This window comes from Leopardus geoffroyi, chromosome A1, assembly GCF_018350155.1.
Source record: "Leopardus geoffroyi isolate Oge1 chromosome A1, O.geoffroyi_Oge1_pat1.0, whole genome shotgun sequence".
Lineage (NCBI taxonomy): Eukaryota > Metazoa > Chordata > Mammalia > Carnivora > Felidae > Leopardus > Leopardus geoffroyi.
In genome coordinates, this window is record NC_059326.1 from 14303565 (window position 1) to 14329837 (window position 26273).

Below are 26273 nucleotides of genomic sequence, written 5' to 3' on the forward strand. Positions count from 1 at the left end.
CACTGACTTCTGTGACACGCTTTCAGAAGCAAAACCAATCATCATTCCCTAGGTTGATGCCCCCCACTGCCATAGGAAGTGTGCCCATCTCTCAGCCCTTGGTTCAGTTGCCTGATGCATCTTTCATTCCTAGAGTTGTCAAAACTTTCTTCCTTCCATTCTGCTCCTCATCTGCCATTTACTCCTCTTGACTCACCATGCAAGCTTTTAGTCCTCTCTCCCTCCCTCCCTTCCTTCCTTCCTTCCTTCCTGAAAAGAAATATGCTCATTGTAGAAAATCTAGAAAAGGCCAGAAAAGTACAAAATGGGGGAAAAAATCTCTCATTGACACCCATGTAAAGCAGCTATCTGCCGGTTTTGATGGCTTTATTTCTTGCTAGTCTTTTTCTAAGCAAACTTCAGCATAGGACCCAAACACTATGCTCTGTATCAAATAATTGCAAAGATGAATAATGCATCGTCTCTGCTCTTTATAATATTGACAGGGTTCCAAACTGCCCCAAGTTTTCTATATGTTTTAGCATTTTTTTCCATAAGTAAAGTGTGCCATGTGACTTTTAATGTAATAAAGTCCTAGTTTGAATATTTCACAATTACCCTAACTTCATGGCTAATCAAAACCCAACCGAGTAATATCCAGTCTAAAATGCACAGGGATTCTACATTTACTATCATGTATATTCTTAAAATATGGTTTATCAGATTTCCTTTAAAAAGCACAGAATGCATTTTTCTACATTCACTCCATTAAGAAGTTTATTGAGTTAGCATTTTATACTTCTATAGTGCTGCACTTAAATTCAATAAGATTTTCTTGCACCTTTTTAATTGCATTTTTTTTTTCAGTTTAAAAATGCTGTTTGAGAATATCCCCTTTGTTGGTCTGCTCTAAGAAATATTGCTTACATATGAATATTTTGAATTAGGAATAAATGAAATTCCATTTTTGCTGTCAGAACCAAATTGTAAAAATGCATTGCATGTCTTGGAAAATCAGTATACTCTATTAGCAGGCCTGTCAATATAAAAAGTGCCTTCCATTTCCACCTCTTGCTCTAATAACCTTTTCTGTGTTACTCTGAGGCAGTTCACATAATCAGAGTATATTGTCAGCTTACTGGAGTTGGGGAAGCATGAAATGAAAATCACGTTAATATTGATCCAATTCTTTTACTTGCAAGTGTCCTCGATGTCCTTTTCCACTAAGCAATAACTGTTGATGTTAGGTAGCCGTTTTCTTATTTTAGTTCATACAGTCCAGTAAATCATTTACAAGCATAGCTAATCTAAATAAGAATTTGCTGCTCAGAATAATTTCTGTGAACACTCTATCTTAATTAATGCCCATATTGCTAATTCTGTATTTCACTCCACCACTGAATATTTTCCTGCAGCTTTCCAGAGAACAGCCTACCTGCAGATACAACATTTGTCCGGTTTGAAACAAAGTCTGTGCAAGTTTTTCATTGGTGAAAAAAAACACAAGGGATGTGGCACTCTAATTTTATGTGATGCAATGATGTGCTAAAGATGAACCATAAGTAACATAATTATTGATTCAAGCAAGGATTACCATTTCTGAATCAGGTTCAGTGTAAATTTGAAGCCGGGATCTTGGGTTTTTAGTTTTATGGTAGTTTAGATAATATCTATTTTGGATTACTCAATGTATTCTCAGACAACAAAAATGAAGTGGAAGCCACAATTAAATCTAATGCATACAGAATGCATTTATGTATCCATTTATTGCATGTTTATTGAGTCAGTGACCACTTAGATTTTTACTTAAAGTATGTTGTTTTCATAAGATGATTTTGTGTTAATGAAGGGAGTCTCCTGACTCAGCACCAGGTATAGAAGAGAGAAGAGGTACTTGAAATTTTTAGTCATTCTTTTTAGTAGTGTTTCTATTCAGTATCACTAACAGTTTTTATCATTAGGATATTTCTACTGTAAAGTCTTGGATTTTTTAAAATTTGTTCTACATAAACCATGATTTTTTTCGTCCTTATGTCAGCAGTATTTCTTATGAAAATATTTCCTTCTTTCTTAAGGAAAGAAATACTATGTCTGTGATGTAGAGTCAAACACAAAATTTAATTTTGAATTTAAAGTGTTTACAAAGAAAAATATTTACTTTAAACAATTTTTAAATTATATTACAGTAAAGTGTATTGTATATATGTATCTACTGCATTTATATTATATTAAGGTCGGCCTAAAATGTTTTTGAGTCCTATGTTTCTCAATATAGAAAAAATTTCATCTTATTTGAAATGTTCAAAATTATAATGTTCTCAGTAATAGATTGATTCATATATATTATTGCATGGTAACATGTCGCTATCTAATAATATTAGGTGAGAGGTATATTTACCTTAAAATCTTTTCCTTTTAGTGAAAATTAAACTTAAAGTTACTAAAAGCACTGTTCTATAATAGTATTTGTTGCTCTGATTTCAGCTTTAATGAGGAAATGTAATCTTTGTTTTACAAGATTCCAAGAAATTAATACCTCATTAATATTTCTAAAAGCATTTAGGTTTGAAAATGAATTGCAGCACATTTTTATTACTGAGGTATAACTGACATCGAATTGAAACTTTTTTTTTTTTTTTGGAGGAGAGGGGAAAGACAGACAGAGAGGGAGAGAAAGAGAGAATAGTAGGCAGACTCCATGCCTAGTGCTGAGCCCGATGCGGGGCTCAGTCTCAGATCATGACCTGAGCCGAAATCAAGAGTCAGATGTTTAACTCACTGAGCCACCCAGGCACTCCCGAATTGAAGCATTTTATCTTATTTACATAGGAGTAGATTTTGTCAAAACACATTTTACAAGCCAGAAATATTGTAAAGTGGTGTATATTGGAAAGAATTTCTCTTTCACGAAAGAATGTTATCTTGCGAAATTGACTTCCAGATGTTTAGAAACATTAGAATTTTTCCTGATGTTACATTTAGCTGAAATTGAAATGATACTAAATTTCCATTCTGCCCATTCTCTTCCAGTGATGGAGAAGTATATATTACGTGCATTATCTATACATAATACTCTAAAGCAAATTCTGATGCTAACTTTGTTGAAAAAGCTGTTCTTTTCATTCAAATGTCTAAGATATTAATAATACTTACATTCTAAAGATACCAATATACAAAATCACAAATGCATGCCAAATACATTGATGCTTATGTAGTTTTATTTAATAATGTCTTTAAATGAATATTATGGTTATTGGGGAAAAACAGTTTTTAATGTAAGCTGTTTACATTCCATTGAGTTTCACAAACACTTCATGGCACCTGTCTCTAGGCCCTCCTTCCTGTCTTCAGGGAGCATCTAATCAATGGAGGAGTTGAAGGCTCATACTGTGTTTTAGTGAATATAAACAGAGAAATGACAGCATGGCAGAGGGAAGATTAATCCCAACCGAAGGAAAGAAAACATTTATTTGTTGAATACCTGTTGTTTGTTAGGCATTCTGCTAAGACCTTACATGCATGAATTATCTTGAGGTGTTTTTTTTTTTTTTTTTAATTTTAATCCTCACATCAGCCTAGTTTTTTTTTCCCCCTCCTTTACATAAATCTTAAAAGCATTATTATACACAATAAAATACTGGCTGTATTCTTTTTCAATTTTAAGTTATATGCTTAGTAAACTCTTTTAATACTCTCTTGTTAATTTTTTATTTTACCATAATTTTAACAAACATTTTTGAAACCTTATTACATAAATAAGCTTCACACATTTTAAAGTATTTTAATATCCACTGTCTCATTTTAACATTGCAATAATACTATAGGAGTTTGGTTGATAGATACCTATTCGTCCTTCACAGGTTGAGAAACTGAAGTTAAGAGGTTGGTCTAAGTATGTTTTTGAAATATGCTCTTAATAGATGTTAGAGGGGAAAAATAAAGTAAGAATTGCAAACCTCATAGCCCAGGTTCTTCATTTTTGAGGAAGCTATAAAGGACATAAAGATTCAAGTGACTTCTGTATTGTGCATAGAAAAAAATGATTACTATTTGAATTATGCTTATATTTTCATGCGCTCATTCAACAAATGTTTGTTGATTTCCACTTTGTTTGGTATTTGGCACATATCTAATTAAAGTCTTATTAGGATAACACCTAAATGAAAGAATCCAGAAAATACCAAAAAAATCATAATATATTTTGACTAATTTGTTAGATACAAAGCTTATACAGAAAAGGGAGTAATCAACTAAACTCAATCTTGAAGGACAAGGCAGATAAGAGAATTCCATGTGAAAGAAATTACATATGTCAGATTTAAAAGCTTGAAAAAGTATTGCATGTTTAGGACCAGACACATCCAATTCTTGGGGGATATGAGATGTGAAGATACCAAACCAATGAAATAGTGAGGTTAAATAAGTAGGGGGCAGACCATGAGTCATAGATCATGTATTTAATTGTGCAGGTCGATTAATACTGAAATTGTATTCTTAAATAGTAGATTTACATTAGATAGGTAAATAGATGCATAAACACAAGCATATATCATTTTTAATAAATAACAAATTAAAGCCATATTTCTGTACTCAGTGAAAAATAAATAATAGCGTAAAACTGGTAAGAAGCTGATGCTGTGCTAAAATTGGCTTATTACGGGTTTATATCTTTTCTCTGTGTGTTAGTCACATATATATAATTTATAGCTAACTTATGGCTGTAAATTACTTTTTTTTCAATATATGAAATTTATTGTCAAATTGGTTTCCATACAACACCCAGTGCTCATCCCAAAAGGTGCCCTCCTCAATGCCCATCACCCACCCTCCCCTCCCTCCCACCCCCCATCAACCCTCAGTTTGTTCTCAGTTTTTAAGAGTCTCCTATGCTTTGGCTCTCTTCCACTCTAACGTCTTTTTTTTTCCTTCCCCTCCCCCATGGGTTTCTGTTAAGTTTCTCCGGATCCACATAAGAGAGAAACCATACGGTATCTGTCTTTCTCTGTATGGCTTATTTCACTTAGCATCACACTCTCCAGTTCCATCCACGTTGCTACAAAGGACCATATTTCATTCTTTCTCATTGCCACGTAGTACTCCATTGTGTATATAAACCACAATTGTAAATTACTTTTTATCTTTGTTAGTATAGATGTTTCAGAGCTGTATAGAATATTCATCAAATAATTTCTGAAACAAATAAACTACAATGTGCTCTTTTTCTTTATATTAACTGTTAATATTTATCAATAATAATTTAAAAAAGGACGTGATGGGTAAGTGAAATAACTTCTTTTGCCTAGATTGTCCTGACTCTCCAGATGGACATATTCTCTGAGTATTATTAAGATAAGTTAATGTCCATTTTGGGATGAGCACTGGGTGTTGTATGGAAACCAATTTGACAATAAATTTCATATATTAAAAATAAATAAATAAATAAATAAAAAGATAAGTGAATGTCTTCAATTTGTCATTTCTATATTTAACATATTTAATGATAATACATTATAGTAGTAATATTAAAGTATAGAAACAATTCTAGAAACATTTTAGTTCTCTTGTTACTTCGGTTTTAGAATATACTGTGTTTCACATGGATCTTGTTTATTAATAAATTTAATGAGGGGTCCCTCAGTGGCTTAGTCGGTTAAGCATCCAACTTCCGCTCAGGTTGTGATCTCACGGTTCATGAGTTCGAGCCCCGCGTTGGGCTCTGTGCCAACAGCTCAGAGTCTGGGGCCTGCTTCGGATTCTGTGTCTCCCTCTCTCTCTGCCCCTCCCCCGCTCATGCTGTTGTCTCTGTCTCTCAAAAAATGACTAAATGTTAAAAAAATTTTTAATAAATTTAATGAAAAAGGAGCTTTATTTAGGTTCATATAACAGATTATTCTACATTAGATAACATTTTCACATACAGCGCTTCAAACATATATATTTACTAAGAAATCTAATGGGTATAGAATGTCTTCCTGTAGTTGTTGTTTGTAACACAGTGTGGAAAATAATGTAAGAGTAACTTTGGATTTGGATGAATCTATAATTTGGTGGCATTTTTTTGTTTCTGAACCTTCCCAACTTATGGCATTTTGATGTTTTCTTAGAAAATAAGTAGATATGCGCATACTATCCAATTTTACACACAATTAACATTTTCAAATCTAAGTAGGGAGTTTTCATGGTCTGTAGTATTTGCTTGTTAATTTCTTGATGAATGGTTAAAGAGGCCAAGAAGTGCACTCAGTCCAACATGTCTTCTGAAGACAGATGATCTCAAATAAATTCTCTTCCCAATCAGATTTTGATTTGTTGGGTGTTCAACCAATTCTTTCCAAGGACAGTGTTTATAAGCCTTGTAATGAGACAGCCCTTTGAGACCTTACCTCTTTTTGCCTGTAATTTTGATGAATGAATCTCTAATTCATAAAAGATATTGTGATTGAAAAGCACCTTTGGATCTTGTGCACTTTAATTTAGATAAATGTTTGGTGCGATACCACAAAATCAGGAAGTTTACTGAGCTACAGACTGTTAACACTTCCAACAGGGGTGGCAAGTTCAGTGTGTTGGTACAGATTAGTTTACTATATATCTTTTAAAGGCATGATTGTTTTACTACTTTAAAACCAGAGATGATAAAATTGAAAGGTTAATATGCATTTCAGAGTTTACCTTCCTTTGACTACATTTATTTTATTTGTAGATTTTAATAACACAAGAGTAATGTAAAGTATTTTTCTTAATGACAAAGCAGATTAAACATGATTGTGTACAAGGTAAAACATGTTTTATCAGGCTGACTCATACTTAAAGGGTTTAATTGATTCTTTCATGTAAAGAACCAAGTTCCCTTTTGTGTAAATACACAGATTCTCCAGTTTGCCCCCAAATTGGAGGCAGATCAACCAGAATCTCTGAGAAATCTTAGGATCTTCAAATTAAGAAATATCCAGAGGTGACGTTTATGTCTCAGGTCATCCATTTGTTTAGCATTTAGGAGGGCTCCCTCTGTGTCAGGCAGTGTGCTAAGAACTGAGAAGACAAAGACAGAAACATGTTGCCAGTGATCAAGGAGCTTTCGGGCTGTGTGGAGACAACAAGCCAACAGCCAATTCCAATACCTGTAACTCCAGTAGTAGGATTTGCAAGGGTGGGGGAAGCATAAGGCAAAAAGCACACAAACTTAGCTTAAGAAATCTGCGAAGAGGGGTGCCTGTGTAGCTCAGTCAGTTAAGTGTCTGACTCTTGGTTTCCCTCAGGTCATGATCTCATGGGAGTGAGATTGAGTCCTAGCCTTGGGCTTTGCCCTGGGCCTGGAGCCTGCTCTCTCCCTCTCTCTGTGCCCCTCTCCTGCCCCCCCCCATAAATAATAAAGAAAGAAAGAAGAGAAATCAGAGGGGTGCCTGGATGGCTCAGTTGGTTAAGTGTCCAACTCTTGATTTCAGCTCAGGTCATGATTTCATGGTCTTGTGAGTTTGAGCCCAGTGTCAAGCTCTGTGCTGACATGCAGAGCCTGCTTGGGATTCTCTCTCCCTCTCTCTCTGCCCCTCCCCTGCTCGCACTTGCTCTCTCTCTAAAAAAGCAAACAAATGAATATAAATCAGAAATCAGAGGGGCGCTTGGGTGGCTCAGTTGGTTAAACATCAGACTCTTGGTTTCAGCTCAGGTCATGATCTCATCATTTCATGAGTTTGAGCCCAAGCATCAGGCTCTGCACTGACAGTTCAGAGCCTGCTTGGGATTCTCTCTCTCTCTCTCTCTCTCTCTCTCTCTCTCTCTCTCTCTCCCTCTCTCTCTGCCTCTCCCCTACTTGCACTGTCTCTGTCTCTCTCAAAAATGAATAAATAATTTTTTTTTCTTTAATAACATCAATCAGAGAAGGGAACACAGAATGGGTAGACTTGAACTCATTCAGCGAATGTTTGTTACATGTCCCCTGGGTACCAGGCGCAGAGGCTGCAGAAACAAGGCCATAATCTAATGGAAAGGACAAACACATAACAGATTAACACCTGTACAGTGTAGTTGAGTTCTCTGTAAGCTGTGAAAGCACAGAGTGGTTGGCTAAGAAAGGCACCTAAAGGAGGTAATTTGAAAGATCAAATAGGAATTAGCCCAACAAAGGAGGAATGAAGGAACACACCATACAGAGGGAATAATATTAGCCCTGGGTGAAAAGGTCCGAGCACGTATTTTGGAAGCTATAACTGGTTCAGTAATGGTGATGGGGGAGTAAGAAAATATAATGCAAAACTGGTAATGAGGATAAAAGGCCTAGACCAGCTGTGCTAAGGAGTTTATTTTTTATTTTTTTTAACGTTTATTTATTTTTGAGACAGAGAGAGCATGAACGGGGGAGGGGCAGAGAGAGAGGGAGACACAGAATCGGAAGCAGGCTCCAGGCTCTGAGCCATCAGCCCAGAGCCCGACGCGGGGCTCAAACTCACGCACCGTGAGATCGTGACCTGAGGTGAAGTCGGACGCTTAACCGACTGAGCCACCCGGGCGCCCCAAGGAGTTTAGATTTTGACTCCTATCATGTAAGACTTGCATTGAATGTTGTTGATTGGGAGGAGTTAGTAAACAATATTCAGCAGGAAAATATCAATTTATTTTTGCTTTGTAATAATCATTCTGACAAAAACATGGGGATAGAGTGAATAAGGGGGCTATTGAAGACCTCCAGTCTAAAACAACAGGAGCCTGAGCTGGGGCCATGGCAGTCACCTTCCAGGATGACCCCCAAGGTTTGTGGCTTAAGTGGGTGTATCAAAACAGGGAGAGGTGGAGAAGCCAGAGATGATTCATTCAGTTAGGGAAATGTGGAATTAGGAGTATCCAACTGCAGATGTCTAATAGAAATATGGCTTCTCGGTTATTAATCATTGGATTTGTGTCTTTTGTTCTCAGATGATGCAAGCTCTGAGTTGCTCAAATTAAGTTACTACCCAAGAAGCAAACAAGTTATAAAGATAGCTACCCCCAGAAGAGTTGTTTTACTGGCTTTATATCACCAAGAAACCAAATAAAATTAAGATAAGATTCTGGAGCATTCAGTATTCAGTCCTCAGGCTTTTATTCCAGAAGTAAGAATCATCTGTGGGCCTGTGAAAGAATATAGATGTAACCTGTTTAATTCCTCTCACCTCCCACGTAGCATTAATTTGTAATAATATTGTTTGTTTCTGAAGTATTTATCAAAATATGTTTTAACAAATCTATTACTTTATGCTGTTCTAATTGCCATTATCCAGTAAGAGCTAGGATAACAGACTACCTCTCTGACAGTGACATTCTACAGCGCTATTATGACATGACCGTGTTCCCCGTATGTTTTTTATTCCTCCACGTGCTACTTTTGAGCCAACTTATTAACGTTTTAAGCAAACAGAATTTGCTCTGAGTCGCTGACAGAAACAAGTGTGTAAGTCGCAATGAAAGGCTAGCTCTTTTCCCATGCAAGTTTTACAGCGGCTAGATGTACTTCTGAGGAAATGGTCGAGCAGATATCACGGACATTAATGGACTATTAATATCCAAAGTCCTATATTGAGGCTGGGAGAATGGACCAAAAGTATTGTTAATTGTTCACTGTAGAGAATTTTGGCCAAAGGTGTGATAAGGTTTGGAGAGTTATTGCACATGTACACAAACATCATAACAGCCCCTAGAACTCTGATGTGACACCACCATGCAGGAGTGATGTATTAGGCTCCCATTTTCAGGAATATTTCCACCATGCCTAATGACGTGTAGGTATTTTCCCAGGAAATGCTGCTTCCTTGAAGCCTATATGCTAATACTACAGCTAGAACACATTAAATTACATTTTCTTCCCGAAGAAATTCCTCCTTCAAGTGATATGAAATAGAGGTATTTTTTAGCTATCTATATAGATAGACAGCTAAAATATATGTATGTTTACATATATATACATACACAATATATATGTGTGTATGTGTGTGTATGTATATATATAAGTTTTTGCTATTCAGATCATTTGAGTCATCATCACCTGCCAAAGCAGGTGGCTGAAGTGGCTGTTCTTAAGATATTTTAATATAATGTCAAAATTTAAATACTGAGTTATATCCATTACGCAGTCAGATCCATGAGAGATTCAAATGCGTTGTAATTTGTAACCTTAACTGATTGCCATGTTAATGCTAGGTCAGCTCTGGCTGTATTTCAATTTTTCTGACTTACTTTGTTTTTATATATTTGGCCTTCTATACTATTTTATATAACAAAATAAGGCTATCAGTTTAGAAAAACTATTGATTTCACTAACTGTTAATAGCAATTGTGCAGCACATTTTATGTCTATACTAGTCCTAACTCCACCTGTTTGTAGCTTCCCAGTGGCAACCACTTCTCTCTTCAGATGTGGATGCGTTCTTGTTTTCTTCATACTTCTGTACTTTCAAAAATGATCTGATTGGGGTGCCTGGGTGGCTCAGTCAGTTAAGCAAGTGACTTTTAGCTCGGGTCATGATCTCACGGTTCAGGAGTTCAAGCCCCGCATTGGGCTACAGAGCCTGCTTGGACTTCTCTCTCTGCCCCTTCCTCACTTGCACACTCTCTCCCTCTCTCTCAAAATAGAGAAACTTTAAAATTAAAAAAAAAAAAATGATCTCGTCTAATGATTATCCAATTCACACAAAAGTACAATTGTGTAGAATTGTGTACTTTTATGTATCAGAAAGCCAAGTTTGTGGAGAGGTGCAGATTTTTTATAGAAAATGGTGATCTTAGAGCCCTGAGACATGGGTCTGTAGAGTCCTTTCTCCTAGGCCAACTCCTAGGTCTCCACGAGATGTGAACTTTCTCGGCCTGCTTCCTCATCTGTGAGAGGAGGGTAGGTGATTACACCCCCCACCTTTCTCAAAGCTATTCTGAAAGCAAACCAGATGAAGGGGAAAATGTTCTCTAATTCTGTAATTGTGAAGTCATATGTAAGTGCAGCATAAACTTATAAGAAAGTAATAGGTTGTTTTTTATACAAAAAGCCAAGCAATCATGATCACCCATATTATTTTGGTTGTGATTAGGCACTGAAGAAGATGTGGTGAAGTCCAAGAAAACCTTCAGAAGTCAAGCAATAGTGAATCAGAACGCAGAGACAGAACTTATGCTGGAAGGGGATGATGATGCAGTCAGCTTGCTGCAGGAGAAAGAAATCGACAATCTTGCAGGTAAATGTATAAATATTTTTCTTCTCTTTGTTATGAGGAACACGAAGTTCCTGAACTGGAGATCTGTCTCCTGGTGAATGAGTTTGTACCAGTGGTTGGAATGAGGCTGAATCTCGTGAACATTAACCATTTACTTTATCTCGTTTCTTGTATTGGAGAGAAGAAAGTACATACCAAACAAATATGTATTTTACTACTAATAATTGAATACTGTACCTACTCTCTTTGTAATGAGGAGCAACATTTAATGTGAGATAGTGTATAGCATAAATTGTCCTCTCTAACTGCCTGAATAATTGGAAGGGGGGACAGAATGCTAGACTCATCAACATACATGTGACTCCAACATGCTAACGGCTGTGAAGAACAGCCACCTCAGCCACGAGACCATCAAATTTGCCATTTTTTTCCCTGCTGTCACTTTTGGGACTGTCCCTCCCCATTCCTGTTTTTTTTTTTTTCTCTATCGCCACACTGCTAACCCCCACATTCTTTCACCTGCCTGCCCTCAGTTTTCATCTTGGCCTATGCTGGTCTAAGGTGAGTTCAGAGCAGTACCTGCCATGACCATGTGGGATATGGATATCTCAGAGTGTTGGCCTATACCCTTGTTTGGGTTTTAAACCATCTTTGAGACTCTGATGAAAACAGATTGCTTCACGAAGGTGCACATATAATTTTGTACACAATTTCAGGGGGTTCACTGACCCCTGGAAACCAGTCCATAGAATCATATCCTGGATCTCAAGTGAAAAACTCCTGCTTTAGAGTCAAAAAGTGGCTGAGTCTTCCCTCAATTCTGTGTTTTCAGTCCATACCACGGTGGGGAGGCAGGTGCCAGTAGAGAAGTGAACTTGTATTCATCATTCTGTTTACAAAATAGCACTTCTGTTTCCAGAAATGTGCTGAAAATGATCTGGCATGCTTTATGAAAACCTCCAGTGAGGGCCACCTGGGTGGTTCAGTCAGTTAAGCATCTGACTCTTGATTTTGGCTCAGGTCATGATCTCAGGGTTCATGGGATGGAGCCCCACATCGGGCCCTGCACCACCAGCACAGAACCTGCTGGGGATTCTTTCTCTCTCTCTCTCTCTCAAAATAAATAAATAAGCTTTAATTAAAAAGAAAAAAGAAAGCCCCTGGTGATGTTTTCTACCAGTTAGAGATTTCTCTTTTTCCCAGAGGTGTTCTTATTAATTGTAAACTAGAGGTGGCACATTATTCTCCCTCTTCTATAAAATGTTTAATAAGGTTATTCTAATGCCAGCTCCTGCATATACCTAGTCTAGTCACTGATGTTTCTGTATCATGAAAATTATGTGTTCCATTTGGAACTCATCCTAAGTCTATGAACAAATGTTTGCTTTGAATTCCTAGGTAAGTGTTGAAGTTTTGGTTTTGTTGTTTTTGTGGTTTGTTTTACTAGTTCAAAGATTTACTCTGAGGCCATTTGGAAGTTTAAGCAAATGAAGTCTGTGATTTCTTTTTCCCAAAGATTTGTTTTCTCTTTTCCCGGTCTTATTCTTGATCCTAAAGAAGTAGAGAAAATTTATAAACATGTTTTGTTACCTTTTTAGATAATGTATTGTCTTTCCTCATTCACATATGGTAATAAATATGTTCAATAATTATACAATTTAGTTTAGACTCTCCATTATCAAAGTAATTAATTAGTTGATACAAATTTGGCTGGTACCCTGAAGTTTATTATAAAAAGATTTTCCCTGTACTACCAGAGGCAAAATCCAATAAAGACTCATAACTTCTTTATGTTTCTCTCCTTTAATGGTAGCTAGAGTAATTATTAATATTAATTAACAGTTTTTTTACTTGTATTTATTTTTGAGAGACAGAGAGAGACAGAGAACAAGCAGGGAAGGGACAGAGAGAGAGGGAGACACAGCATCTGAAGCAGGCTCCAGGCTCCGAGCCGTCAGCACAGAGCCTGACGTGGGACTCAAGCCCATGAACAATGAGATCACGACCTGAGCCACCCAGGCGCCCCTATTAATTAATACTTTAAACAAAATTCCCAAAATAACATTAAGTTAAAATACCTACAGGACAATGAAAGTATGCTTGCAGTAAATTAGTTAAAAACCTAATTATGTGGCTCTTGACCAACTCACTGTCAAGACTCTTCTAACTTCAGTCTTTTAAACAGATTTTTCTTTGAGCAGATCCACTCCTATCTATTTCCACCTGGTTCTAATTCATACTATTTTTGCAGAATGCTTGTGTCCGATAAATCTTACAAACTGTCCTAAAATATTGATCCCTGATCTGGTCAGTAATGTTCATCTTTAAAACAGCAATCCATGAATGTGACACTGAGCTTTGAATGCAGTAGAAAAGAAGGAGGGGATGGAGGTTTTGTGAAGGGAGAAGTAAAGGTAACAGAAATAGTCTGCATAATATATAGGTATATATAGGTTCATCTTGTAAATGCTGAAGCCTGTTTATTATCTAGACTGGCGGGATAGTTATAGTGTCACAGAGAAATCATTTTTAGAAGTTAATTACAAACCGCTATTCTTAGATTTAAGAGGTTAATAAAATTGCGGACCACATAAATATGTAACTTTTTGGTTGTCTTTGTCTCAAAAACTAAAATTTATTCAATAATAGTGGCTTTCTTGTATATAACTTAAAGTTCTATATATCCAAATAGTGCTAAGCTGCCTTTATAAAGAGTGCTTCTGTATCACAGGAGATGTACACTCATTAAAATCCAGGACATCCTAAAATTAGTATAATCTGATACTGTTGTCTGGAAATATTAGGTAAGATAACAAATGCCCATTTTCCATTTCTGGGATTAAAAATTACAGGTTGATCTTTTCATGATTTAGTGATAGGACTTGCATATCAGTAATGTAAGAAATGTACCTTCAAAAGTATACAAGTACTTAAGAGTTCTTACATTTAGAGTTTCGTTGAATGAAGGCACCATTTTTATAATAATAGTGGTAAACCTAAGCCTGCCGATTAGCCTAATTCATTTTCTTGTTCTTACAAAGCCCTGTTTTGCTGATAAGCACACAAATGAGGAGACCATGCATTATAATTTGTCAATATGCAATATTTCTTATGAGTCAAGTTAAATTCCAAGAAAAAAAAATACGCTAATTAGAATAGAAAACTAAGGAAAGTACAAATTTGGTTAAGATTAATTCTATTTGGTGGCTTACAAGACAGGTTCAGTTTTTGTTTATAAAAAGAAAAAAAAAAAGAAAAGAATAGCTAGCATGGCTTCCTAAGAACCAGGCGGTGTTCAAAGAGCTTTATATGCAGTAACCTATTTCATGTTCACAATAACCCTATGACCTAGATACTATTATTACCCTAATTTTACAAATGAGGCTTTAGAGGCCAAGACAGATTAATTTGCTTGTGTAAGATTAAAAAGTAAATAAAATAATGTATTTCCTCTTAAATACATAGTTTATGGTTTGAATTGAAATATACCAAATACTATATTTAAATATGCATGTGTATATACTTAAAGACTCTCCTAAAATAATGTCAAAACAAGATCCTCAGCTTATACCTCAATTTTTACATTGATCCATTATACTATATTTAGAAGTCTATGAATATGCCCAATAATTAATTTTGGTTTTAAATATCAGTTCTCTAAAATCATTCCGTTAAGTTAAGAAAATTTGGTAGAGTATTTTTTAGCACAATTTTATTTACATTTTGACTCCTTTTTTTCCCCATTTTCTTTGGAGTTTTCTAGTTTTAATAAAGATAAAATGGTCCAAAAATTTTACAGCTTTAAATGTCATACAATTTTCTGTTTCACTTTTTAGTTCCCTTTCTTCCCAAGCTGTTCATCTCAAGAGGCAAGTTAAATGTGTGTGATTATTAATTACTCAATTTATTATGCATTGTAGCAAGTGGCTAATATAATTATAATATAGAAGTATGCAAATCAGTTAAGTAATTATTATATTAATAACACCTAACTTTATTTTAATTGCTTTTTTTAGTTTGTAGTGATTCACCAAAGTGAATTAGCACCTAAGATTCCATACGTAACTAAAATTTTCAATTTACTAATTATATTGTTACTTAAAACATTGTAATGAATTAATATAATTTAACTGATTTTAATCTAAAACCCCGATATACATTTTAATTTGAAACTTACTTTGCCAAGTTATTTCTTCAAATAATTATTAAGTAACTGAAATTTAAGATTAACTCAAATTTATATGAATTGACAAGTGAATGATTTACTTCAACTGATAGAATTGTGTACCACTGATAAAACGTACCTCCTTTTTTTAGGATGGTAGTTCTGTCACATACACCGAGTGAAAGTACAAATATTTTCCAGAACAGATTTGGAATTTGTACAGATTTTTTTATTGTTACTTACAAATATTAGTCATTTTGCAAAGTTAGGGAATTCTGGGTTCATGTTAATGATGGTCACTTATGGTTCATCAGTTCTGCAAATTATCAAAAAAATGTTTTATCTGTGTAAGCTCTTTTTACCAATAATCCACCCATCCATTCCTACACCAATATCCAAACTTCTTAACCAGAAATATCCTTCACATTTTTCCATTCTACACCTTCCCTTGTATCACTTATCAAAATCTCTACCCATTTTTTATACGTATTTTAAACACTTCATGAAGTATTCACTGGCCAGTTTTGTCACCCCATAACCTTTGTGTGGTAGCAATTTTATTGAGACATAATTCACATGCCATACAACTGACCCATTCAAACGGCACAATTTAATGATTTTTAGTATATTCACAGAGTCATGCAGCCATCATCACAATCTTAGAACACTCCATCACACAAAAAGAAACCTCCACACTCTTTGGCTATTCCACCCAATTTCCCATGCCCCCTCTACAGGCCTAGAGGACCAGTAATCTACTTTCTGTCTCCATAGATTTGACTATTCTGGACATCACATATAAATATAATTGTATAATGTGTAGTCTTTTGTGATTAGCTTATTTTACTTACCATTATGTTTTCAAGACTCATCCATGTAATAGCATGCATGTCCTTTTTATGGTGAATAATATTCCATTGAATGGATATTTCACATTTTGTTTATCCATTCATTAATTGTTGGACATTTGGTGTGTTTCCACTTTATGGCTACTGTGATTAACAGTATGAACATTCACATACAACATTTTATGCCAACATGTGTTTTCATTTCTCTTGAGTATATATCTAGGCATGAAATTTCTAGGTCAAATAATAACTCTATCTTTGACTTTTTGAGGAACTGTTAGACTCTTTTCCAAAGTGGCTGCATCATTTTACATTCCTATCACCAGTGTGTGGGGATCAGATTTCTCCACATCTTTACTGCTCATTATTATCTGTCTTTTTTATTATAGCTACTCCTTGAAATTTTGATTATATCACTCTTAAGATACTGATACAATACAAGATGTTTTTGTGTATGTTTTCTTTTTCCTTTTAGATTGCAAATTCCTTAAATATAGTGACCATATCCCATATATCTTTGAACCGGGAAGAAATCTAACACAATTACTTGCACTAAAAATGTTCCCATTGAAAAAAGTTTATGTAGGGGGAGCCTGGGTGGTTCAGTCCATTGAGCGTCTGACTTCGGCTCAGGTCATGATCTCATGGCCTGTGAGTTTGAGCCCCGCATAGGGTTCTGTGCTGATAGCTTGGAGCCTGGAGCCTGCTTCAGATTCTATGTCTCCCTCACTCTCTGCCCCTCCCCCACTCATGCTCTGTCTCTATCTCAAAAATAAATAAACATTAAAAAATTAAAGAAAAGAAAAAGTTTATGTAGGTTGAAATAAACTAGAGAGCTAGTTTAATAACTATAGATTACTATCTAGTTAATTTACACCAAAACCAAAAAAACAATTGAGCTATTAGAATTAAGTGTTTGGGGCTTAAATTATTCAGATCATCTGTTCATACTAATTGAATCATTCAAATTACTCAACTCATCAGTTGACTTTTTCAGGGTAAGGACTAAACTAATCTTTCTTCCGTTCCAGTTTTTGCTAATTGTATCATTTTAACTAAATGTCTCTTAAGACTCCCATTTTTAAAGTCAAGATACCACTGTGACTCTTAATCAAAATTTTTTTTTCTCTATCGCACAGAAAAGATATTCTATAACCAAAGGATTATATTGTTATTTTGAATACTTAAAAAGAGTTAACTAGTATAGAAAACTGGCAACGTGGGAAAAAAGTGTTAGAATATGAAAGTTGGATATTTTTATGTGGCTTTTTCAAAGTGATAGATTTTATTATCCTTTACACACACACACAATCACCCCACATGCCACACACCAAAGTCCAGAATCCATAACTCAGAAAAAAAATGCATTATGTAAATTTAAGAATGAAAAAGATATAGAAATGAGGAGAACATCTACTAAAAGAAACAGGATGTAATCAGTAAGAGGTTCTCCTAAATAACAGTCAGCTTCCCTGCAGGACACCCCCCTTTAATGCCCTAGACAGTTCCCAAGTATGCTTTCACTGATGTTTAGAGGGCAGTACCTTTTCAGACTTTTTTTCTGGTTGTTAATGGGTCAAATTTTTGGTTTGTTTTCTGTTATCTTTATTAATTCATGGTGAATGCAGATATCAAATAATTGGAGGGGAGCTTGCTTAGACTTCGTTTTAAGGTTGACCATTCCTACCTCCCTAAGTCTCTATTTTCTTACATTCACACACCAACTGATTTGCTTACTCATTAACATCTATTAAATATTTAGGAGATAGAACTCTGGGACTCAGAGACTGATAGAAAAAAAATCATCAGAAGGATTAGCACTGCTACCACTACCTCTCAGTAACTTCAGTAACCAGAAAGTTACTTCATAAAATATGTCTATCCTAATAAGTGAAAGTAGACAATTCCGATGATCAGATAAGTGGGGCGCCTGAGTGGCTCAGTTGGTTAAACATCTGACTCTTGATTTAGGCTCAGGTCATGATCTCACGGTTCGTGAGTTTGAGCTCCACATCAGCCTCTGGGTTGACAGCTTGGAGCCTGCTGGAGATTCTCTCTCTCCCTCTCTCTCTCAAAATAAACATTTTTTTAAGATGATCAGATAGATACTGTAGGCCTTCCAATGTTCTAACTTGGAATGTCCAGATACCAGAGGCAAAAGTTGTTTATATATACATCGAACGTTACCTAAAAACTGAGCTAAGAAAGGTGGATAAAGCAAAATATACAACATACAAGAAGGACAAACTCAAGATGCTAGAAAAATATAATAAAAATACAGGAACAACAGGAACTCGAAAAGCTAAGAGTTTTTCAGAGAAATGTTATTTAAAAAGAAAAAAGTTTGAACCTAAACACAGAAAAGTTTTATTATAATTGTTTAATGGAATAAGAGAATACATACTACAGAAGGAACAGGTTCAGTGTTAAACAGATAAACTCATACCATATCTGCTTAAGCCTAACTACTCCATGCAATCCAGTTCAAATATGGTTAATGAACAGTATTTCCCTAACAAAACTAGTATTTTTTGCAAGATTTCTCCATATTTATTTTATGTAGTTTTAGTTACAGAGTCAAACTGGAATTGAATCGATCAGATATTTGTATTTAGGGGGAAAATGCCTTTTAAACATTCTGGATTCTCTAAGATGCATTTTGCTCAGTATTTTCCCCTTAATTTTTAAGCCCATGTGTATTTCAAGGGAAATTTAATCCATATGTCCCTGACTCACTCACACTTAACTCATCAAAATATTGTTTAGTAAAAGCATTTGATGTTGAAAAAGCCTTATGAGTCTTTATAAGTCTTTTTTCTCTCTCTTTGAATTAGGAAGTTGCTTTGCTAGTCATAAATAGTATACCCAAAGGGTTCACATTCAGCTTCAAACACAGAATTCACAGAGCTCTTGGACACAACATTAACACATGCCCATTGCCTACAAAAGCTAAAATATTTAAACTCCTAACTCAATTTTTTGATTCAGTTAAAGAATTGTAAAAATAAATAAAAGCTTTACCTTGACTACCTAGCCTTTCTACTCTCTCCTCATTATTTTTGCAGTGTCTACAAGGCCATTTTAGAGTCTACAACATTTTGCTATAATCCATATTTTGTTGTTTCCAAAAATGTATGTCTCCTTCCACCATGTAGTCTATAAAAATGCTTTTAAGGTACTCTTAATTATAACACAACCTGCTAGCCCAACTATGTAAATTTAAAATATAATAAAAAGACAAATTCAACTATTATTTAGTAGTTCACCAGCCATGATTCAAATAATATATAGCATTTTTCCATCTTTTCTTAAGAAACCATCCTTTGTTATGCTGCAAGTGTTCCACAAACCACAACAATGCCTATTCTTCCTAATACAGTTCTAGTTGAAACCTATTTTTATTTTTTTACTTGTTTCTCTGTACAGAGACTTTCCCATAAAGTAATTCCTCTACAGACTTATAATTATATTTATTCCCAACCTGAAAAGCAGAGGTGACAAAGAACTGAACTAACTTATCAGTAGACCAGATCTCTCCTACATGTAGGGGACTAAACTCTCCTATGCTGTGTTTTTTAAAAAGTACGTAAATGAGTATGTTAATCACCTACTGGAAATATATGGGTCATCTTGTCTGTCACACTTGGAGGAATAAACAAACAAACAAAAAAAGTTCCTACTGCCAAACTGTGGATGTCAGCAACTTGGAGAAGAAGAGTTGAGTATTCATCATCGCATATTGCCACACCTGTGAGGACTCCGGTGGTCTCTCCAAAAGAATTTAGCACTAATACAAACATTATATAAAAACTGATCTTGCCACTGCATTTAAAGCCGTAATATACAAAAGGACAAGTAAGTTTTTCTGCAGAGCGAAAATATTTTATTTATTTGATTATTTTATTTCTATGGCTTGGTGTTATAGAGCCAGAGTAATATCCTGCAGAAGGTACTTAAGGACAAGTATTTACATGGTGGTCAATTTGTAAGTTGTTATCACAGTAGAAGCTGCTCCATCAGTTCAAATCATCAGCCCAATAAATATAAGTGTAGAACTTTTCATAAGCAAAAAGGAAGGGAAAGTCAGACTGAGTTGCCTGTCTAAATATTGTTTTTTGTATTGTATCTTTTTCCAGTAAAAATTTTAGGCATTTACTTGATCAGAAGATGACTGATTGCAATGTTTTATGCTTTCTTAATTCAAAAGTTCTGTTGAATTTTTCCTTCATTTAGGTCACTAACAAACAAAACTGCTTAGTTGTAGCCTTATTACAGTTTAATTGTATACAAAACAGGATTGTTAAGAACCAGGTATCACAAACACTTTCTTAAAAAATCTTCTATCTAAGGTTGAGCTAGAAGGAGTCTCAATTCACCAACCAGTTTTCTGGGGAGAAAAATGAGCTTGATAGATAGTAAAGAGGTATGTGTGGATGGGCACATGAAGCTGGGAGACATAATTAAAATTTATTGAAAGAAAAAAATACCATAGGCAGTAACTTTCAATTCTGAATTAGGTAGCATAGTTCATTTTAGGGTGTGGAAATTAGGGGTTCAGACATTGGGGTATTTACTCATGATCACATTACAAGCAAAGAGATAAGCTGAGATTTAAACCCATTTTTCTTCCTCCGTTAAAGCCCTTGTTCATTTCACTATTCCATTATATATAAACCAGTGTTTGCTTGGTTTTTAATTCTAAGTTGTAACCCATTGTGGGTAAGCAAATCAACTATGTGGATTATTACCCACATTATTTGTAAATAAAATAAAATAAAATAAAATAAAATAAAATAAAATAAAATAAAATAAAAGAGAAAATAATAAATTCAAATACAAAACTTCAAAATTCATCACACATAGTAAAGATAAGAACTGGAAGGACTTGCTGGGTCCTTATTCTCTGATGCCAGATCCTAACTTGATTGAGGTTGGATGTGGTCATCCAAGCAAAACGATTATCAATATTGAATATCTACTATATGCATGATATTATGGTGGGTGCTTGGAGTAAAAAGACACATACGATTAAAGTTTCTGCTTCCAAGGAGGTTATAGTCTAGAGGAAACATACACAATGAAAAACAGCAGCAACCTAGATATACAAAGGGAACAACAATAACACAAAACAGGACCCTTGACTACCATGCGGATTCTGGAAGGCCTTCCTAGAATAGGTGTTTCCTGTATGGAGTCCAGAAACGTAAGTAAAGGATTTCAAAAGATTTAAAGGGTTGTTATTGCAGACAGTGGAAACAATTATATACTAAAATATCACCCTCCCTGTGAAACTACAGTAGTTCTAAATTATTCAGGTAAATGTATGAGGCAGGGAGTTTGTGAAGTTGAGACTAACAAGCTCCTGGGGGAACGTTATGTGCCATGAGGACCCTGGATTTTTATCCTGAAGGCCACAATGAGACAGTGAAGGATTTTAAGCATGGAAATGATAAGATCCAATTTAAAAAATTTGAAAGAAATCACTCAGGCCACTGTGTAGCTTATGGTTTTAGGATGCCGAAACTTGAGGTAAAAGGCTGTTGTTCGAAGTAGAGGCAATGAGAGCCTGAACCAAGTTTATTTATTTTTTTTTTTTAATTTTTTTTTCAACGTTTATTTATTTTGGGGACAGAGAGAGACAGAGCATGAACGGGGGAGGGGCAGCAAGAGAGGGAGACACAGAATCTGAAACAGGCTCCAGGCTCTGAGCCATCAGCCCAGAGCCCGACGCGGGGCTCGAACTCACAGACCGCGAGATTGTGACCTGGCTGAAGTCGGACGCTTAACCGACTGCGCCACCCAGGCGCCCCCTGAACCAAGTTTAAACTGCTAGTGGCAGAAAAGGGAAGGGGACACTTAAAAAAAAAAAAAACACTTAAAAGGTAATATGTCAGGGACTGTGATAATGGGCTGGTTGTGAGGAGTAAGAACGAGGGGCACCTGGCCTAGGAGAGGGAATGATCTAGGAATTATTAAATGTTTTTGGGAATGCGAAGATGCAAGGTTTTAGGGGAGAGGAGAATGACGATGATTGGTTTAGCTTGGTCAGATGGCTATCTGACATTTTCAAACGGTTGTCAAGGTTTGGAATTTGAGAGCCAATGTTGCACATAGAGTTTATAATTAAAACACTGAAATCACCCAAGGAAAGTGAGAATACATATGGAGAAGAGCAGCGGGCCAAAGTTAGAACCCACCAAGGACACTAACAAGGAAGTCAGGCACTAAGAGAACAATAAAGAACAGTATGCTCTAGAAGTCAAAGAACCCTCCTCTTGTTCAACATTTTTCACACTGATATTCCTTAGGACACAGGTATTTTGAAACATGCTAATGAGGGGGGAGTATCGCTAAATGTGTTTGGAAAACTCTGGGTTTAAATATACAATGTTATGCAGGGTTTTTTTGGACTGATGGATAGATTTTCTGAGCTTTTAACACATGAATTCACATGTGCTCCTCTGCCACTGTGGCCTAAGTAGAGGATAAAAGTGCAGGCAAAAGGAGTGAACAGGGGTGGAGAACTAAGAGGGAGAAGCTGATGTGTAGAAACTTAACAAAGGAGGGCAGGGACAAAGATAAGACAGTAGCTAGAGGGGGCAGGGAGGGTGGGACCAAACCCCAGGTAGAGTGAGTAACTGGTTTGAACGAAAGATACATTTTCTGAAACTGGGGGAAAAAAGAGAGAGAGAAAGATAATGATAAATGCAGAGGCAGAAAAGTCTCAGATGGAGGAAGGCATCAAGATCAATGACAAATTTTCATTTTTCTCCAAAATATGAATACTTCATTTATTACCGAAGCAGAATGGACAGATGTTCATAGTGAATTTTCTAGGAAGGAGCCATATATCTAATCATCTTCTCAACAAGATGTGTCACCACAAAAAAAAGGATAAACACCACCGTGCCACACTGTAATATCTGAGCTTTAATCATTGATTCCTTAACCTGAAACATCTCACATTCACAACTTGGTATGTGTTTTCAGTTTCACGTCATACTGTCCTTCCCCCTTCACACGTCCTAACCACTGGCCAGTCTTACTTCTCCTGTACACATACTGCAGCTGTGTGTTTGTTCAAACTCTTCTGCTCTGCTTACAATGCTCTTCCCCCTCATATCCATCTGTCCACATCCTACCCATCCATTACAGCTCACTTCAAATACCATTGCCATCATCCTGTCCCAATTACAGCTATCCCCCCAAAAAAGCTGGGTGGAAACCATCACGGTTCAGTGAATGTCTATGGAATTTTTTTTTTTCTGTCCCTTCCTTGTTGGGAGGCATGTATACATAACAGCCCTGACTTTGAAGTCAGATAACCAGGGCAGAATCTTGTCTCTACCATTTACTAGTTGTATGACCTTCCCTAAATTACTTCACCACTTCGTCTCATTTTCTATCTGTGAAATGGACACAATAACAGTTCCTGTATATCATAGGTTTGTTGTTATGAGGAACAAATGAGATCAATTCACGTAAAGTGCTTTAACAATGCTTAGATTGTTATGTCATTACCGCGTGTATATATTTCTTACCTCTACGATGTACTATAAGCTCTCGAGTAAAATTCATGTCTCATACTTTAGTCTGTGCTCTCTTAGTACCCAAAACAGTGAATAATTTTTGTTGACCACATGAATGAATGAATGGATGCTGAGTTAAGTATGTTTCTCTAAGCATTTAAATTATAAGGAGGGAACAACTTAGTAGGAAAACTATGGCAGTTATAACATTATGCCATTAAAAAAAAATAATAGTATACATGTGACATAGCTACAATGACCAATTACATTATAACCCTTGTTGGTTTTCAGCATATCTTTTACTTATGTTTTCTCTAAAATGCAGTGTCTTTCATATTTTTAAAGCACAACTTGAAATGAATTCCAGAAAAATGTAAAGGGTGTGATCTGTTAATGTAAGTGTCTTTTTACTAGTACATCCACATGCAATAATGGTGTATTTCTTTTTCTATTTTCAATTCCATAAAGATATATTGCATACCATGCAACAGCCACTGTGTTAGAGGAAGAAGGTAACACCCTTTTCTTTAAGTAGCTTATACCAAATGGGAGGATAGACGTTTAAACACATATATGAAATATATTATAAGGCTGCAGTAAACGTGCACCCATGAAGGCTAGGCCCTTACTCCACCCAAGGGTACAAAGACTTGGTCCTCCTGGTCCAATAGATTTAAATCATCTCCTCTGGTTTATTCACTCATCTAGTCCAGTAGGAATTTACTCTTCTCAATCATTAAATGATATCCTCGTGCCATAAAAGAGTCACTACGCTTCCAGAAAGTAAAAAATGCATTCCATATGTTGAACTAAATGTGATATAACTAGAAACACAAATCTCATCTGGATCACCTAGTGAATCAAAAGACAGAACAAATGAGCACAATGAACATTAAAATGATCGCTGTTTCTTAGTAAATTTTTGTGCTAAAAATAACTCAGTTAAAATTTACTTAGCGTATATATGCTTTATAAGTTTTTTTTCCTATAAAATTACTCATTGCCTTTGTGGAAAATGCACGGGTTTTTGTTGACTTATTTTTTATAGAAAAAATTATCTGTTCTACAAATATATTGGAAAACCTAAATGGTAGGTTAAAATTAGAGCCTATCAGATTATCTCCTGGTACATTTAAAAATTATTTATTATAAACATGCTAAATAAGATGAGATGCTAGATTATATTAGTGCAGAAATAGGTGTTCTACCATGATGAACAAATATTTTGTTAAAATGCAGTTTTCTATTGCTCTTATATAGAGGGCTCCATTCTTTCTGTTTCCATTTCAGACTGTGTTGAGTTTTACCACAGGTAGCTTTACTCAGATCTGAAGACCTTGATGTGGTTCTTAAACACGTGTATAATTTTGTACAATAATAATCTAAGGAAACCAGTGTATTATGGGGATGGTTGGTTATTGTCCATCTCAATCTAAAAATAGATTACATTTGGGGCACCTGGGTGGCTCAGTTGGTTAAGTATCCGACTTCGGCTCAGGTCATGATCCCATAGTCCGTGAGTTCGAGCCCCATGTCGGGCTCTGTGCTGTCAGTTCAGAGCCTAGAGCCTGCATCGGATTCTGTGTCTGCCTCTCTCTCTCTCTCTGCCCCTCCCCACTCACACTCTGTCTCTCTCTGTCTCTCAAAAATAAACGTTAAAAAAAATTTTTTTTAAACAAAAATAGATTACATTTGGGGCACCGGGGTGGCTCAGTTGGTTGAGCATCCAACTCCAGATTTCAGCTCAGGTCATGATCTCACTATTGGTTCAGTAGATCCCTTCTTAAGGCTCTGTGCTATCAGCATGGAGTCTGCTTGGGATTTTCTCTGTCCCTCTCTCTCTGACCTTCCTCTACTCGTGTGTCTATGTGTTCTCTCTCTCTCTCTCTCTCTCTCTCTCTCTCTCTCTCTCCCCCTTTCTCAAATAAATAAACTTAAAAATATGTATAAATAAAGGCAGATTATGTTCAAGAAGTCACCAAAGAGCTTAAGAAGCTACTTCTTGGACACAGTGAGCTTTGTAAAAAATTCAGGTTTATAGAGTGTTTGTAATCAATAGTGTGTGTGTGTGTGTGTGTGTGTGTGTGTGTGTGTGTGTGTGTTTGGGAGGGAAGGAGGGAGAGAATAATGCTGGAAGTTAAATTCATAACTCTTGCGATGTGTATTCCATTAGTTGTTCACATTATATTTTTTTGATTCAAGCATAAACATTCTATAACTATTTTCCTGCAAGAAGTTTTTGAAAGCTTCAGAGGATTATTATTCTGAAATTATATTTGGACCACTATCAATATTCTCTGTACATAAAGAAAAGAGTCACTGTCTAGAGATTTTGTTACTATCCTATCTTTTTTCTTGGGGAATTTCAAATGCTTGAAATCAGGGAACTATCCTGGCTAATAGAAATCTCAGATCTTAACATTTCCTCTTAACTCCCTCTCCCCCAGGCACATACACAAACACCTCCATTTTCTTTATGCCTAAAGCTTTCCTAAGATTTCAAAACAAAGTCCCAGCTCTCTTATATTCTTCGTTAGTTCCCTTTAAATTGTTTTGAGATTAAAGCATGTTATTCTTT

At 35.7% G+C, this 26273-nt stretch overlaps 1 protein-coding gene across 11 annotated transcripts in view; it reads left to right on the forward strand.

The window, feature by feature from the left end:
• Window positions 1-26273, forward strand: part of NBEA (neurobeachin) — a 689522-nt gene that overhangs the window by 449247 nt on the left and 214002 nt on the right. For all 11 annotated transcript variants that reach the window (XM_045473789.1, XM_045473805.1, XM_045473824.1 and 8 more), the window contains one exon: window positions 11031-11174. In XM_045473789.1, coding sequence (XP_045329745.1) covers window positions 11031-11174 — 144 coding nt within the window. The remainder of the gene's footprint in view (window positions 1-11030; window positions 11175-26273) is intronic.